This window comes from Onychostruthus taczanowskii, unplaced genomic scaffold (genome assembly GCF_017590055.1).
Source record: "Onychostruthus taczanowskii isolate IOZ18803 unplaced genomic scaffold, ASM1759005v1 scaffold24, whole genome shotgun sequence".
Lineage (NCBI taxonomy): Eukaryota > Metazoa > Chordata > Aves > Passeriformes > Passeridae > Onychostruthus > Onychostruthus taczanowskii.
The window spans coordinates 8,840,696-8,857,265 of NW_024499684.1; the positions used below are offsets into that span (position 1 = coordinate 8,840,696).

At 40.7% G+C, this 16,570-nt stretch overlaps 1 protein-coding gene across 1 annotated transcript; it reads left to right on the forward strand.

Annotated features, from left to right (window-relative positions):
* The first annotated feature begins 3,047 nt into the window (after window positions 1-3,047).
* Window positions 3,048-15,232, forward strand: LOC121336708 (cytochrome P450 2J4-like). Its single transcript, XM_041406081.1, has 9 exons — window positions 3,048-3,218; window positions 4,198-4,360; window positions 5,306-5,455; window positions 7,266-7,426; window positions 9,816-9,992; window positions 12,010-12,151; window positions 13,884-14,071; window positions 14,244-14,385; window positions 15,018-15,232. The coding sequence occupies exons 1-9, from the start codon at window positions 3,048-3,050 to the stop codon at window positions 15,230-15,232; spliced, it is 1,509 nt and encodes a 502-aa protein (XP_041262015.1).
* Window positions 15,233-16,570: the final 1,338 nt, after the last annotated feature.

The following is a 16,570-nucleotide window of genomic DNA, read 5'->3' on the forward strand; positions in this document are numbered from 1 at the left end:
TTCTCATGAGCCACAGTTGCATTTGTGGAGATAGGCTTAGAGGTCTTCCAGTCTGTCTTGTGATATTAGTGGGTGCAGGGGGTAAAAGAAGCTCTTGGAGGAAGCTTTCTAGAGGCAGGCAGTATGATCTGTGATAACATATTCCCTTAGACTGATATGGTTTGCTGTTGGGCAAGCCTGTTGTATGCAATGCTGTTATTTAGGAAGACAGTTCAGGGTTTCACCCACTAATCCAGATAGCATTTCAACCCTTCTGATGAAATAGAAGAGTGGCTTCATCAGGCAGTTGTGGAGAGCTTTTCATATCACAAGCAAAGAGCAAGGACTGGAAGACAAATGACAACAGTGAGCAATTACAGAGTGTTGATAATTTATCCTTTTTTATGAGCTCACTGGTTGCCAACGACATGGGAACTTCATGCCAGGTAGTCTACTTGTGATGATTGCTCCAGATCCTCCAAAAATTTATTCACCTTAATTTATTCTTTCATTTTTTAAAATGGATTCTTTATCACAGCTAGATGACTTCACTTAGCACACCAGGACCAAGAGCAGATTTGGCACTACTGAAGAATTCTGGAAGTCTTTATGAGCCAGGTGCCCAAGGACTTGGCAGAAGTGGAGGTTTTTTGCTGGTTTGCTTACTGGCAGTTAACAAGGAATTTTCTTTTATGGCATTGGAATACATTCTTCTTGTGTGAGGTACAAATTGGATACTGCATGCCAACATAGGAAGGATTATTTTCATACTCTGATTAGCTGAGAGTGCCATCTCCAGGACTGACATCATCATCACAGCTGTATTTGTTTCAGGTGCCTCTGCCTACCTTGTGTTTTAAAGCACCCCATTCTAACAGGCAGGGATGTGCATACAGGATGAAACCTGGGTTTGCAGTTTCTTTCCCCTCAGGATTACCTTTATGGGATTGTCCTACCCATGTCCTGGCATGGAGATGGTTGGTATGAAGTCCCCTCACACTGGACCTACAAACATTCCCCTGGCAGTAGCTCCACACTGGTAAGAGAACAATTCATTTGTATCCATCTGGATCTGGGGAGGTAGCAGTTGCTTGCCTTTGGCAAGATAAAAATCATTAATCCTAAAGAATAGCCAGTAGATAGTGCTGAAGAAATGCTGCTGCTGGCTGCATTTAGTAATTATTAAGAAAATGGAGCCTTGGCTATCTCATAAATACATTTTCCATCAAATAAAGTAAGATAAATCCCATGCCTCAGATCTGAACCAATCCATAGTCATCTTCCTTTTCCAGTGTGAGACAACTGTACTCCAGGCTGGCTCCAGCTGAACACTGGTTAAAGGTGTGAGACTGAAGCCCTTGTGGGGTGAAGGCACTGGGGCTTAAATTCCAGTGGACAAAAATGACTTTTCCTGATGAAAAATCATTTAGATGGAAAATCTTCTCATATCTAAAAGAAAAGGGAATGTATTGTATTGATTAAAAATTAAAAGTTCTGATGATAAATTGGGGAATTTGAAGCTGAGTTTGTGAGATTACACTGCAGACAGAGAAGGCAAAACTTAACCAATTTCTTTTTAAAGAGAATTTTACTTTTCCTGTTGAAAGGGAGAGATAAATTAGAAATTATTGTCTTGAAAAATCACCTTTTTAGTGTACACAAACAAAGCTTATGTGGAAACATATAAACATCCCTTGGTTGATGCACATTAATCAGTTATGCATTAGTGGTAACTAAGGCTAATTGATCTGGAGGTTTGTAAACCATATGCTGGCAGACTCCAGGCTGTTCTTTCTGGATAAGGGTCTTCTTTGTTCCAGAGCCACAAAATCTGTCCCAAAGTCAGCTTGCAAGAAGCGAGCTGGTGCACAAGTCTTGGCAGTTTTCTCAGAAGATTAGTGAAAACATGTTTCTTTCACAAGTGCTTTGCTCTCAAGGGATGGGCAATTTTGAGAGGGAAGCATTTCTGGATCTGTAAGCAGGGACTGCAATGGTCATGGTTATGTGGTACCCAGAACCCCTCTAGTGAGGTTTCCATGGTCTGATTGCTGCCTGTGAACTCCCCTGGTGCCGTGTTTGTGGTTCCTGCTGGTGTTGAGGCTTGGCAAAGAGCCTTGGCTACAGACTCTGTTTTCAAGCTACCAAGGATCCACACTCATGTCATGACTAGTTCTTGCTGAGGCCCTTGGTTCTGGCGGTAGCTCAAGATCCCTACTAGGTTTTTCCCATGTTTTAAATTTTTTTGTCTTTTAAATCTGTATATTTAACACTAGATGTACTTTCTCCATAAATATGCATTATTTATCTCACATAATTTATGATGATTTCTCAAATCATATGGGGTACCCACCTTATGTCAAGACTGAATGGGGAAATGCAGAAGCAGACAAAACCCTCTGTCAGTTTTCCTAGTGCTAACATGTTAGGGAAAACAGTGAGGTCATACATTAACCCAGTTATGTTTTCAATTATATTCATGAGTGTAACAAATTTTGCTTTTTGTATTAAGCATTAGATAGTTGTATATGTATCTTAAGATAAATGTGGGCTTTTAACTGCTATTACTAGATATAACGTGTACCTGGAACATATACAAACCAATTTAAAAACTCCAAGATTTAATATCCACTTACATTTGCCTGCTTAATTTGTATGTATGGCTATTGCTTTTCTAAAAGCATTCCTGGAGTATTTGTAGGAACACATACCATTCAAAATTGGCTCAGAAAAACTAGATGGAGAATTTACGTGCATCTCCATTGCCTGGAAAATCTTGGCCCTAGTCTTTTAAGATACCATTCCTACAAATCCTGTGATCCATATTGAATAAGTATAATCTGGATGAGAAGAAGAAGAAGAAGGGTGTGCATCTATTAATATGCAGGAGCATGAGGATGTAATGAGTGGAACAAAAAGGGAGTGGTTGATAATAAAGAGGTAGAGTTAGAGGCGGGGAATATTTATTAGGTGAATTCAAGCTCTTATGAAAAAACTGGTTTAGCAACCAGCCTTAATAGCTTCAATAGACAATTTTGAATAAAGGCAAGCTGGTAACGGCAGACACAAAAATGTTGAGCATAAGTGAAGCCCTTGTAGCAGTGGCTGTATTTCTTCTAATTACGCAGTTTTTAAAGTTGCAGCGAGTGCGGAAACGGTTTCCTCCTGGACCAGTCCCTCTCCCAGTCCTTGGGACACTGATACAGCTGAACTTTCAGTTTAATCGTGATCTTCTCATGCAGGTACTTATTTTCAGATATTCCTAATTGTCTAAAAGCCTTTGTAATTTCTTCTTTCTCATGTTGCTTGCTACGTGAAACATCCTCTCCCAAAATTACATTGGTAGTACTGTAACTGTTAACTGGCCACTGTGATATCACACTTGGTTTAGTTCAGAACTGCTGGCTTGGTTTGCAAAATAAGAAAAAGATATTGCAGTGTAAAGTAGTTTGCCAAGCTAAGAAACTGGGTATTGGAATTTCTGAATGTGTGAAGGTTGTTCTGGTGTTTAAACCTGTCCCCTTTTAACACTGATTTTCACTGAAATGTGTGTGAAACTTGATATCTTTCTATGACCCCTTGCCACTAAATGTTATGAATTCATGTGAAAATTAAATATCTTTAGGGATTATAGATCAGATTTGGAGTTAGGGGGGGAGAAAAACTATTAAAAAATTACTTTCACAGCATGGATTTGTAGCTTTCTGATCACTGGCACTCTCTAGCTTGAGCAGTAAACAGATACTAGCCTGCACTCAGTATCAGCTTGTTTGTATTGACAGGATCAAAAACAGATGGGAGGAAGGAAGAAAGTCCAGTGTCTAAGCTAATTACTCCTCTGACAGTTCTGTGTTCTTTTGTGCTACTTTACTTGTACAAATAATAGAAACCTCTTGAAATAAATTAATAAATAGAAAATATCCTTTATCCCATGAACGATTGTGAACTGAGCCTTGACTTATATACAGTAATGAAAGGTACTTAATGTTTCTTGACATAGGAATGTGGCTCTGAAAAGTGGGAATACACAGGTGTTTCCAACAGTGAATGCTGGAAAAGTCATTAATGCTTTCTCAATGATAATTGCAGTCTGGTGGGAAAAATGGAGAACATCACTCCACCTTTGGGCTGGTCCTGTAATCAGTGCAATAACAGGTTCATCCTCTGTTTGCAGTGTGTGAGATTTCATCTGTGTTTTCCTGGCTTCTCTCCCATCTCTAGCTGGCAAAAATTCATGGCAACATCTTCACCTTATGGTTTGGATGGGCCCCAGTGGTTATACTGAATGGATTTCAAGCAGTGAAGGATGGCATGACCACACACCCTGAAGATGTTTCTGGCAGGCTGGTGTCACCTTTCTTCAGAGCAATGGCCAAAGGAAAAGGTGAGAATTTCCTGGCATAAATAGTGCACATAAATAGTGCATCTTGACAAATTGCAGTGTCTTTTGTAGCTTGTGACCACCTTCAGAGGTAGCACAGAGGCAGGGTTTGTCTGTGAGGAATGACTGCCAGGTGAATTGCAAGGTACAGAGAGGTGAAATAGCTTTTGGAGAGTAGCAGGAGGAAAATACTAGCAAGAGAAAAAGGATTCATAATATCTTCTATGGAATACTCACTGGGGCAATTTCAGAGGTGATGACATGAGGCAATGGTGAGTTGTGTCACAGAGAAAAGGAGAAAAAGCAGGAAAAAACAGTTCCTTGTCCTGGACAAGCTGCCTCCCACTATGACATTTTTCCATGAAGAGTGAGTTTGGCAGTAGGATCTTCTTCCCATTCCCTTCCTTTTGGAAATATTTTCCTGCTGGCACAGTTGTACCTAGAAATTCAGTGTGCTCCTGTTTCAACCTTGCTCTAGGTTTCATACCACCAACCACACTAGAAATTTCCTAAGTCTGTTACAAAGCCTAAATACTGAACTTTCCTGCCCTGCAGACAGGAACTTTTCTCTCTGGCTGTGGACAGTTTTCTGACTCTTTACCATTTTCCCTTCATGAGAATCATTACCCTCATTCAGGTGAGCTTCATGCATAGAAGAAAGTGTGAGACAAGCACTGCAAAGAGTATCTAGAGAAGCAGCTGAGATATCCTGAGGTACCTGATTGTCTGGGATCAAACTTAATCCTGCAAGTCATCTTATACCCAGCTGAGTTTGCCAATTTCAGCCCTCCCAACATGATTACAGGTCACAGCTGTTCCTTGGTGCCTTTGTGTTCACAGGCAAGGCAACAGTTTAATTATGTGCTGTGGCTTAGTAAATCCTTTGATGTAGTCTTTCTGTATGATTAATATTAGCATGATAAGGAGCTCTTCCTTTAATGGATGCAGGGATTATGTTGGCAACTGGTCACACCTGGAAGCAGCAAAGGAGGTTTGCTCTGAGGACTTTACGCAACCTTGGTCTGGGGAAAAGAGGTCTGGAGTACCGAGTGCAAGAAGAAGCTCACTACCTGGTAGACTTCTTTGCAAGTATGAAAGGTATTTCTGCAACAAATATCAATATATTTTTGCCATTAGTCTGATGTCTTGAGTGTATGAACTTCTCTGTCCTGTCCTGAAACGGAGGGCAGCTTTTGTTACACAAGGGAGTGTGCAGGGTCTTACACTGTGTGAAATGGACTGAAAATGCAAAGCCACCAGTCCATCCTGTGTTTTCAAGGAGACTATTCTTGCTCAAAATTATTTATAAAACTACTAAAATTGAGAAGGAAAACCAGAGCTCATTGATTATTTACATCATAGAGCACCCTAAGTGGAAAAGGATCTCTGAAGATGGTCTAGCCCAACCCCTACTCAAAGAAGGGTCAATCTGAGCAGGTTTCTCAGGGCTGAGTTGTAAATATCTGCAGCAATGGAGACTTCACCACCTCTCTGGGTAACCAGTTCCACTGTTCAGTGAGTGGTATGGTAAAAACATTCCTTGTGTTTATGCAGAATTTAATGTATTTACATTTTTTACCTCTTGCCCTACTTGATACCACAGAGAAAAGTTTGGTTCTATGTTCTTTATATTCCTCCACCATGTATTTGTACATATTTAGATATCTCCCTATGTCTTTCCTTCTCCAGACTAAATAGTCCATCTCTCTCAGCCCCTCTCATGCCAGATGCTTCAATTCCTTAAATGTCCTTGTGGCCCTTTGCTCAACTTGTTCTAATATGCTGATGTCCCTATACTGGGGAGTCCAGAGCTGGACCCAGAACTTCAGCTGGGTCTTGCCAGTGCTGATCAGAGGGGAAGGATCACCTCTCTTGGCCTGGCACCATTTCATTTCCTAATGAAGCCCAGGATAATATTGGCTTTTACCTCAAGGGCACATTTTTGGCTCTCTTATGGTGCTGGTGCACAAAGAGACAAAATCAGTGCTGATGAATTAATGCCATTTGCACTCTGTAAAGCACTGACTAGAATCTTGTCTTCTTTACAAGATTCTACCCTGATCAACCCAGTTAGGATCATGTGAGTTGGATTTCCCAATACTGATCATTATGCAAAGGCACAATAAATCGGGACATGCTGTGGCTAGTGTTGTATAAATTAAAAATAATTAGATTGAGTCCAATCCCATGGTTTAACAGCTAGGAGAGACTGAGGTGTAACCATGTGTGCAAGGAAAAAACCCCAGAACAGGAAGTTACTAATCAGAATTGTGCCTTGGATGTTTGGCAGTTGCATCAATACATACACAAATAGAGTTTTTAATGGCCATATATTCCATAACCACAAAATAGTTTTATTGGGATTAGGTTTTAAATAACTGCTTTAAAATTAGTTATTATACTGTTGACACAATAGGTTGAAAGGAGTTTACAACATTTTATCTTACTGGAGGTTGGATGTCTCTAGCAAGGTCAGACAAAACACAGTAGCCTTGCATGCCTCTGTGTCCTTGCTGAAAAATCTGTCTCTCTTCTTGCTCTTCTACCCTCAGGTTCCCTGTGTCCATAGTGTTCTCAGTCATTCCCATGCCTGAGACATATTTTGATCTTGCCAGAAAGCAAATTTGCATAGAATTTTTTTCCTTTACCCCCAAATTTGCTCTATCATATCATGCAATATTTTACACATCTGGCATTTTTTAGAATCCCACACATTCCTGGGCTTACGGGATTGCAACGTAGTTGTGAGGAACAAGTTTGATACTACAATTTTGAAAAAAATATTGCTGCTTCTCTGTGAAATGCAATGCCTTCTTTAAAGTTCTGTGGGTAACTTAGAAGATTCTCACATTTCACTAAAGCAGGAGACATTAACAGTGATATTTCTTATTAATTATTATGGTTGCAGGGAAACCTGTGGATCCTTCTTTCCCTCTGGTCCATTCTGTCTCAAATGTGATTTGTGCTGTCGTGTTTGGACATCGTTTCTCCAGAGAGGATGAGGGCTTTCATGAGCTGATCAAAGCTACAGAACATCTCTTCAAGTTTGGGGGAAGTTTTATTCATCATGTAAGTCAATGATCTGTTGTATTTTTCCGAGTAAGACAGAGAGTGAGAAATGCAGATTTGAGAGCTATCAGGCAAAGTTTTAGAATGGGTGAGTGATGCCCCACGCAGTTTTACTGGGCAGTGAACTCTCTCAAAGTGTGGTGGTGAAGCTCCACATGCCAGCCTCGGGCATTTGTGTTCATTCTCCTGTGGTGGGGTACTGTGGTAGTTTGCCCCTAAATCTTTGCAATTAGGTACAGGTTTATGGACTGCTCCTGGGTCATGTTTGTTACTTGGTTTCTCCACCCCTGCACACCACAAGTTCCTGTGTTGGACATCATGATTCCTAAATATTAAATGTTATGTCTGAAAGTGTGACTCAAGTGCCAAGTTGAGACACTGTTTTTTATACAGTCAACAGAGAAAGGAATGAGTCAAATACCAAAGTGTTTTGCCTGTGGCTACTTATCTCCATTTCTTCTGGAAGACACAGACTTGAAGTCTTCCCAGAGAAATTCTACTCCTTCACCCTGAGTGAGGAGCAGCTCCAGGCACAGGCAGCAGAAGGCAGGAAATGCAGGCTTGGCAATCAAACAGTCTGGGAGTCAATGATGCATCTGACACTAGAGGCCTACTTTGCACAAAAGTAATTAAACATTTCCTGGGAGTTCTGGTTCCACTGCTGAAGTTGTCCTACGCATCTTATTAGTACCTTTTTAATATAGAATACATAAGCAATTCATGGAATACAGATGTCTCCCCATATCCCATGGAACATTCTTCTCACTGAGTTGTGCTCAAGGTCCCTTTTTCTTTGTTTAGCTTTGGTCCTATAAGTTGAGTGTAGTGGTGGCAGGTGTTCTCCTGGTTTTAGGACAGAGAACATACCTCCTTTTCTTCTCTGCTTCCCATCCTGGCTTTGATTTGGTTTAGTGCAGTGAATAAGACACTGTTGGGGAAATAAGAACAGGGGTTCAAACCATTCCAGAAGGATGAGCACCATCTCCCCACGTCCCAGATGTGACGAGTACAGAGTACTGTACAAAAAAGTGGATATTGCTCACCACATCCCCATTTTTTATGTGGATTTCATGCTGTCAGGCTCTGAACAGGGGGACACTGTGGATTGGGCCCCTCTATAAATTGAGGAGGAGTTTTGGCAGGTACCCAGGAATGTGGATGGACACAGTTCATGTCTTGAACACTGACAGCTAAATTCTGCTTACAGTTAGAGTGCCATGGTGGGAGACAGAGCAGACTTTTGGGAGTAGGAATGCCTGTTATCTTGGCAACTTTATGTGATTAGTCAGACCACAGTTGTGTCTAAGGCTTCTGAACACATTTTGCAAATAAAAAAATACCAGACATGGAGCTAACCAAAAAGGATATGAAGTTCTAAGTGAATTTACCAAGGACTGGACAAGTACTTTTTTTGTGATATAGCAATCATTAATGAATAATTGGATGTCTGACAATAAGAACTCATTTCCCAAGAAGATACAAGTACAGTCTAATTCAACCACACTCCAGCAAACACCTAAAAATGTGTTTTGTGTAGTGTGATTAAAAGAGTACAAGAAGAGCTCAGCAAAATGAAGGCTGAGAAAGGATAAAAATTCTGCTGTTAAATAAACAATAGAATTATATTTTGAGCAGAAAAAGAACTATTAAGAGAACGTTGTATGTTGGAGATACAAGAATAGACAGATTACCCAGACATAAATGTAGGCTAGAAATCAGAATTAACTTTCTAGCTATCAGAATAGGTCAAAATCAGCTATTTCTTAGGCCAGATGTTCCCAAATTGTAAAACAGAAGAAAAAATAATCTAGTTGTGCCAGCTAACTCTTTCTTTATAGAGGAGAGTACTCAAAATTGTTCCTTAGTTTTTCTGGATTTCAGATATTTGAAATTTAATGGAGGCACTTTGAGAAGTCGATAGGTAAAGAGTTCTTTGGGGGTTACCCAGCCTGTAAAGCCAGCCTCCGGGGGCCAGCTCTTGCTTTGGCAAGTATCCTGGTGAGGCGTTTCCAACTTTTGCTTCTCCCTTCCCGGTATTCTCCACTGGAGGGCAGGAGCTCACTTTTAAAATGCCTGAATGCAGCTCATAGCAACTGAAGATACGAGTAACTGCATAGATGAATACCATTCATTCTAGTTACAGTAATTCTGATTTGGCTTGTGATTGAGCTGAAAGCCAGTGGAAGTTTGAATCTTACATCAAAACTAGAAATTATACAGTTTACTTTTCACAGCTTGAAAGCCCAAGAGCAGACTTTGTCAGGATATTTTACCAATGAGACCCTAATTCCAAACTGACATGAACGTTACCTCTCTTTGTAGCAGGCCTCCCTAGAGCATTTTGTCGTGATAGAGACTTTGCAGGACCTCTTGTGTGTCCCTCCCACAGCTCTATGAAATCTTCCCCTGGCTGATGAGCCGCCTCCCTGGGCCTCACAAGAAGGCGTTGGCTTGCTATGATGTCCTGAGCAACTTCACACGGAGGGAGATCCAGATGCACACAGAGCGTGGGGCACCTGAGGAGCTGCAGGACTTCATTGACTTCTACCTGGATCACATTGAAAAAGTAAGTTTTTTCTGCCCAATTATACAGTCATGGGGGGAAAAGGTGGACATGGACCATTGAATCAGCACAACCAGTCTGAATCATCACAATCTCCTGCCTTTCTAGATATGGCAATGTGAATCCAATAACCAGGATCTTCCTAAATCCTTTCTGATCATTGATATGCCACAGCACCCTGCAATCATTTCATTAAAAGGCAGGTTAATACACTGCATTTTTTTTTTCATTGGCTCAAGGTGTAAAATGATTGAAGGTCTCCAGGAAAGAGTAGTGAATTACTAAGTGAACAAGAGAGCTGGGAAGGCCTTTGGAAGACAGAGTGGGATGCTCTGGTTATGATATTTTCCCAGAGGTTTGCCAAGAGAATTTGCAAGAGGACAGCAGGATTTTGAGAACATTTTATGGAGAAATAACCTAGGAGTCAGCAGTCTTTCAGGCAAGACTGGAGAAGAGGAGAGTGCCAGGGTCAGTGAAGTGTCAACCAGATAAAGGAACTGGGACAAATAAGGGCATTTTGGTCAGGCAGGCATAGTAAATGTAGGTGGGAATCTGTAGGGCTGTAGGAGGTCAAAAGACCTCTCCCTTTTCTAGACCATACCAGGATCACTTTGTATGAACCTCTTGGGTACTGGATCCCAGCCCTGATCCCTGGACTCTCAGTTGCCCTTCCCCTCTGTAACTCCTACCTCCACTTAAATCACCTTTCCTTTCTCCTCTCCTCCACTGTGGCAGGATATTTTCCTCTTCCTGTTCTGCCTGGTGACAGGAAAAAAAAAGCGAAAGAGGAAGAAGTGGCAAGAGGAGACTGGTCTTACTGGGGTGTGGCAAGGCAAGAGTGGCCCAGAGAGCCAAAGGCCCTGGGAAGTGACTCTTGTTCCTGGTGGCAGTGCTGTCCTGCAGGGACAGCCAGTGTCCCTCTCATCACTCTCATGTGCTGGTAGCAACAGCAGAGGCAGCCACAACCTGGGGCTGCAGCACTCACCTACCTCTCCCTGATAATTATTTTTTGATTAATTCCCACATCAGCTGCTGTATTCTTATGTGCTGTGTGGATGTCAGCCTAAATGGCTTCTAGCTCCTTAAATCCTCTTGTTTTAATTTTTTTTTATATCAGCACACTAACACACCTGGCCTTCCAAAGCATTTGACTGTTTCTAAAGCTTTTCATTGCTGTTCTAGGAATTTATGAGACTTGAACATCAGTGTACCAGAAATTGTTTCAGTGAGCTCTTCTGGGACTCTGCTGGGTGGAAATCATCCAAGTTTGTTTATTAAAAAAATTGAACTGTCTGTAATAGGTGAACAGGGGCAATAAAAAAAGATTAGATGATATTACAGCAGGGAGAAGCATCTCTCCTTCTTTTCAATTGCTCCACTGGCAAGAGAAATGTTCAACACCCCTGAGCAAAATCTCCCTAAATATAGACAATGAATTCCCCCAAACCATAGCCATGTTTATTCATAATTTCAATGTATACATACACATCCTCACGCTCCTAATTGAAAACTGTAAAACCCCAGAGCAGCTGTACATGAGTCATTGTGCCCTTGTGTAGAAGAGACCCCAGTGCCGCAGGTTAAGAACTTTACTCAGCCCAGTGTTCACTGCCTGGTCACTCTATGGCTTGGTACAGCAACTGAGTGGTGGACTGTGACATGAGATAGGAAGAATGATACACTGATACATATCTTTAAAGCAAAATTTACATATGAAACACTCTAAATTAACCACTGTTTGCCCATGAGGCCAATAACCCCTTTTTATTTTTTTTTTTTTCAAATAACATAATTTATCTTTATGATTAAGGGTGGAACAAACATGGCTTGTCTGTTTGTGAAGGGTTAATTTTTATGTTGATAGCCATCTGTGGTGTCTAACAGTCCTTAGCAGTCTTTCAGTATTGTCCCATAAGGAGAAGACAGTGCAGCTTGGAACCAGTTATAAAATCACATTTAATCCAATTCTGTTTTTTCTAACTTTCATGTGTAAGCCTCTAACTTTTCTTGTCATTTGCAGTCCAAAGATGAACCCAGGTCAACATACAATGAAGACAACATGGTTTATTCTATAAACGACCTTTTCTTGGGTGGATCAGAGACATCAAGCACTACTTTGAACTGGGGCCTTCTCTATATGGTGGCAAACCCAGACATCCAAGGTGAATAGATAAGCCCATCACAGATATCTTCCATGCAATAGAAAAAACAATTTCCATAACATTTTCATGGATCAGAAATTATTCCTAGATACTCATATGTGTCTAGTGGCACATGTACCTTTTTGTACTTGTAGGTCTGCCCTAGGCAGCATCAGTAGATCCAGGGATTTCTTGTAACATAAATTGTTCTAGTCAGGAGTGGAAATGACGGCTCCTCTGTTACATTTATGTGTATTTAAGGAGTTTGGTTTTAAGTCTAGTTTTTAAATAACCACCAATCCCTTTCATAGAGCACTGAATGAAAACCAAAGGAAGAAACACGTCTTATGTTGGATAACAGAAATCTCACAGTTAGTTTGCAGAATATGTGCAACTACCCAGAGGAGAATAGGATTTTAAATGGATGAAAGAGACAAAGATAAGAAAAATTTGGTCAACTTGTAGCTGTCAGACAAGAAATTCTGCTTAATCTCATGTTATCACATGCTTTGCTATCACTTACTCTAATTAAAGTTATGAAAGCACTGACTCACCTGTATAATTTTATTTAGCTAAATATTGCACTTACTTGGCAAAGCAGAGCATGTGCAGAGTGATCCTTCCTGGGCTGCTTGAGTAACACATTGCATCAGGGCTCAGAATGAGCTGACACCAGTATGTCTGTCCTCATTTAAATAATTGGTGGCTTCTTTTTGAACCCATTCATACTTTTCCTGTGTTGACATCCAGTGACAGTGTTCCACTCTGTACCATAAGGAGAAGTTTTTGCCTCATCACTGAATCAGGAATAGAAATGTGTGTTTATATGGTGCAGTGACTGATTATTTCAAGCTACCTGGATTCTCAAGTGCTTCTGCAAGATAGTTCTTCATAGAAGGAAGTTAACTTAAAAATATTTCTGAAGATACATTTTAAATTCTGTAAGGTGCTTAAATCTCTATTGTCAGTTTAATGAAGGACTGCTGGCAGTCACAGGGCATGCTTGATGTGAATGGGCACAGACTGATCAATGCAGGATGGACTTCCCTACATCTTACTGTTGCTTCAAAAAGCCTGAAAAAAGACAGGAACATTTATTAAAAATCTAAGGTATTTTTATTAGGTATGTACTGCCTTTCTAGAAGTTTATAAATCAAAGGTTTTATTTTTGTTAATGCCCCCAAGACTCCCATGCAATAAGTAATTTAAAACATGCTGTTCTTGATTAAAAGGCAGACGCCAAGCAGTAGATCCATTCTTTAAAATGGTATTCAGATCTTGTTCTAGTTGGCATTGCTTCACTTAACAGACACCCGGTGTAAGAACAATGTCCTTTTAACAGGAATTAGACTTCTAAGGCTCAGACTCACCTGGCATAAATTTCAGAGACCTGTGAGCTTAATGTGCTAATTGGCTGCAGGAGTTTGAGGCACCTAGGCAAAAGAAAACACAAAGATAAATCTGTTATCTCTTGGATTTGTGGTAGTAAGGCAACGCTTAGTTTTAAATTTTTGAGAAACAGATGTCTTTTCTTAATCTATGATCAAATAACTTCAGACCCAGAAGCAGAATTCTCATATGTTTAAGCTGTTGGAACATCCTGCTACTTTATTTTTCTTCATAAGAAGTTACTCACTTTTCTAAATTAATTGTGGTGTTGTTCTCATAGTTCTAAGTTGAAAATGTCTTTGAAAATGAAATCACTGAAAATACTTGCTATGTTGTTCTGCCTGAAATGGAATATTTTCCACAGAGAAGGTGCAGAAGGAGCTGGATGCTGTTCTGGGTCCCTCCAAGGTAATCTGCTATGAGGATCGGAGAGAGCTGCCCTTCACAAACGCTGTGATCCATGAGATCCAACGCTTCAGCAACATCATTTCAGTTGGCATGCCCAGGGTGTGTGTGAGGAACACAACCTTGCTTGGCTTTCCCCTCAAAAAGGTACAGACACAGTTTCTCAGTTGCTACAGACTTTTCCTGTATTCAATAGCACATGGTGTGGATTAAAATCTGTTTGTGCCAGGCATTCTCCTCAAGAGAAGGGGGGCTGGATGCCTTTGGGTTACGGTCTGAATGTGACTAAGGAACAGAATGAATGTTTTTCTCCTCTCAGGGCACCATAGTTCTTCCAAATATTGCTTCATCTTTGTATGACCCAGAGCAGTGGGAAACACCTCGACAGTTCAACCCTGGTCACTTCTTGGATAAGGATGGAAACTTTGTGGCTCAAGAAGCCTTTTTGCCATTTTCAATAGGTGAGTGGGCTACAGCACAAACATCAACAGTTTGGATTGGGGCTGTAGAATGAAGGTGTCTACTAAAAACCTATTGGTTGTCTATTCTAAACCTTTCAGTGGAAAACACTGCTTAAATCAACATGATTATTTTCAGTAACATATGTTCTACTGAACAAACAATAACATGGAAAATCAGAGGTGTCCTGACAAACAGATACATCTAACTTGCCTTCTTTTTGGAAGGACATTCTCTGCTAATGATTTTGGGCACTCATTTCATACCAGACATATGTATGGAAACCACTTTTAAGCAGTCCTCTTGATTCTTTATGCATTCAACACTAGAACATGACAACTCCCTTATTCTTCATTTACATGGTGGAATGAATCCTTTAAAGTTGTCAGTCAAATGAAGATGAGGCTTTTGAGGTAATTGAAGGGAGCAAAAGGGTTACATGGATAAAATTCTTTGAAGCTGCAGATAAAATTCCTTGAAGGAAGAAGTACATGAATCTTTGTGTCATTGATTGCACTAAGTCCTACAGAAATTCTGGGCTTGGCAAAAACACCTTTGCACTATGTGAGGAGGAAAACAGTTGGTGCTGGGGTCAGGTTTGTTTAGTCACTGTCCTCTCCTGTTCCCTCTGCAGGGCACCGGGTGTGTTTGGGGGAGCACTTAGCCAGGACCGAGCTGTTCATTTTCTTTGCCAGCCTGCTGCGGGCGTTCACCTTCCGCCTGCCCGAGGGGGTGACCGCGGTCAGCACGGAGCCCGTCATGGGGGGCACTCTGCAGCCCCACCCCTACAGGCTCTGTGCCATCCCACGCCAGGCTGGACACGTGTGCTGTGTCACAGACCATCTCTGAAACATCCTTCTGATTTTTCTGAACGTATCTCTTGAGACCATATCATGCTTTTTGTACCGGATTTGAATTTCTAGTTCAAAAGCCGCCTTTTGTCTGCAGTAGGTAATTTTATTTAGACCCTGTTACCTGCTCATGAAGGTGATCTTTTTTTGTGGTAAAAATTCTTTTGATCTGTAAGACCTCCATCGTTCTCAGCCATAGAAGCATCTTGCAGTTGCTGTCTGGCCTGGCAGGTATATAATCTGTGGCACAAAATTTACTGCAAGACTTCAAAAATTCATTCATTATCTCTGATAATGAATCCATTCATTATACTGTTTCCAAAAGCAAATTGGGAAAACATACCTGGAAAATTCCGCCTCTTGATTTCACTATCATCAATAGCAACATTTCAGTCAACTTTTTGTTGATGGTGACTAATAAAAAATATGAAGGAAAAATTGACAACTGATTTTATTTATAGATGACTTACAGCTTACTGAGAATTTCTGGATTTGATGCAGCAGAACATGTGTAAGGCATCTTTAAACCTGGCAGAGAATACCTGAGTCCAGCCGTGAAAAGTTGCAGGCTGAAACCTGGTGAAGAGTGAAGATACAGAGAGAAGATTTCTTTTGGGGCACACACTTTCAGCATTTTAAAAGTCTGACAAGTCAATTTTAGGAAAGCCTTTTCTAACAACTGTTTACTCCCATGCCTCACTCCTTTTAGGATCAGCAATGGGCAGCTGCTACACCAGGTGCAAGGAACTTCCCAAGGTTCAGTTTGTGTGAGGAACCTGCTTTGGTTCGAGATGATGGTAAATTGAAAAATGTTCATGGAAAATGCCAAAGATACTTTCTAAACCCCTCAGCAGCTCAGCTTCCTGAAGCCACAAAGGGTTGCCATATACACAATTACTCATCAAATGCAATTAAAGAGTCTATAATTAGAGGAAAGCAAAAAATAGGTTCCTATGTTACATATTTATATTATTTGGAAATGCCTAGTAAAGCATAAGTGAACTTGTCCTTCATTAATGTTCCTGTTTCTGTGAGAGAGGACAGGACAGCTGAACAGATGACCATCTGTTAAATCAGTTATCACTCGATGTCATCCACTGTGTGATTGAGATTAGTTTGACCAGTTCACCATGAATCACAGTTTTAGATTTGTCTCATTATTTCTAATTCAATGGCTGATGGAACACAGCATCAAAATAGTAACCACTTGATATTTAGCTGTTATTAAATTAAATGGCAGGATAGCACTAGTGAAATATGGAAGATCACATCCTGACATTTTATGTGACAGAAAACTGTGCCCTGGTAGAAACTGATGTCAAAGTCTGTGTGGATT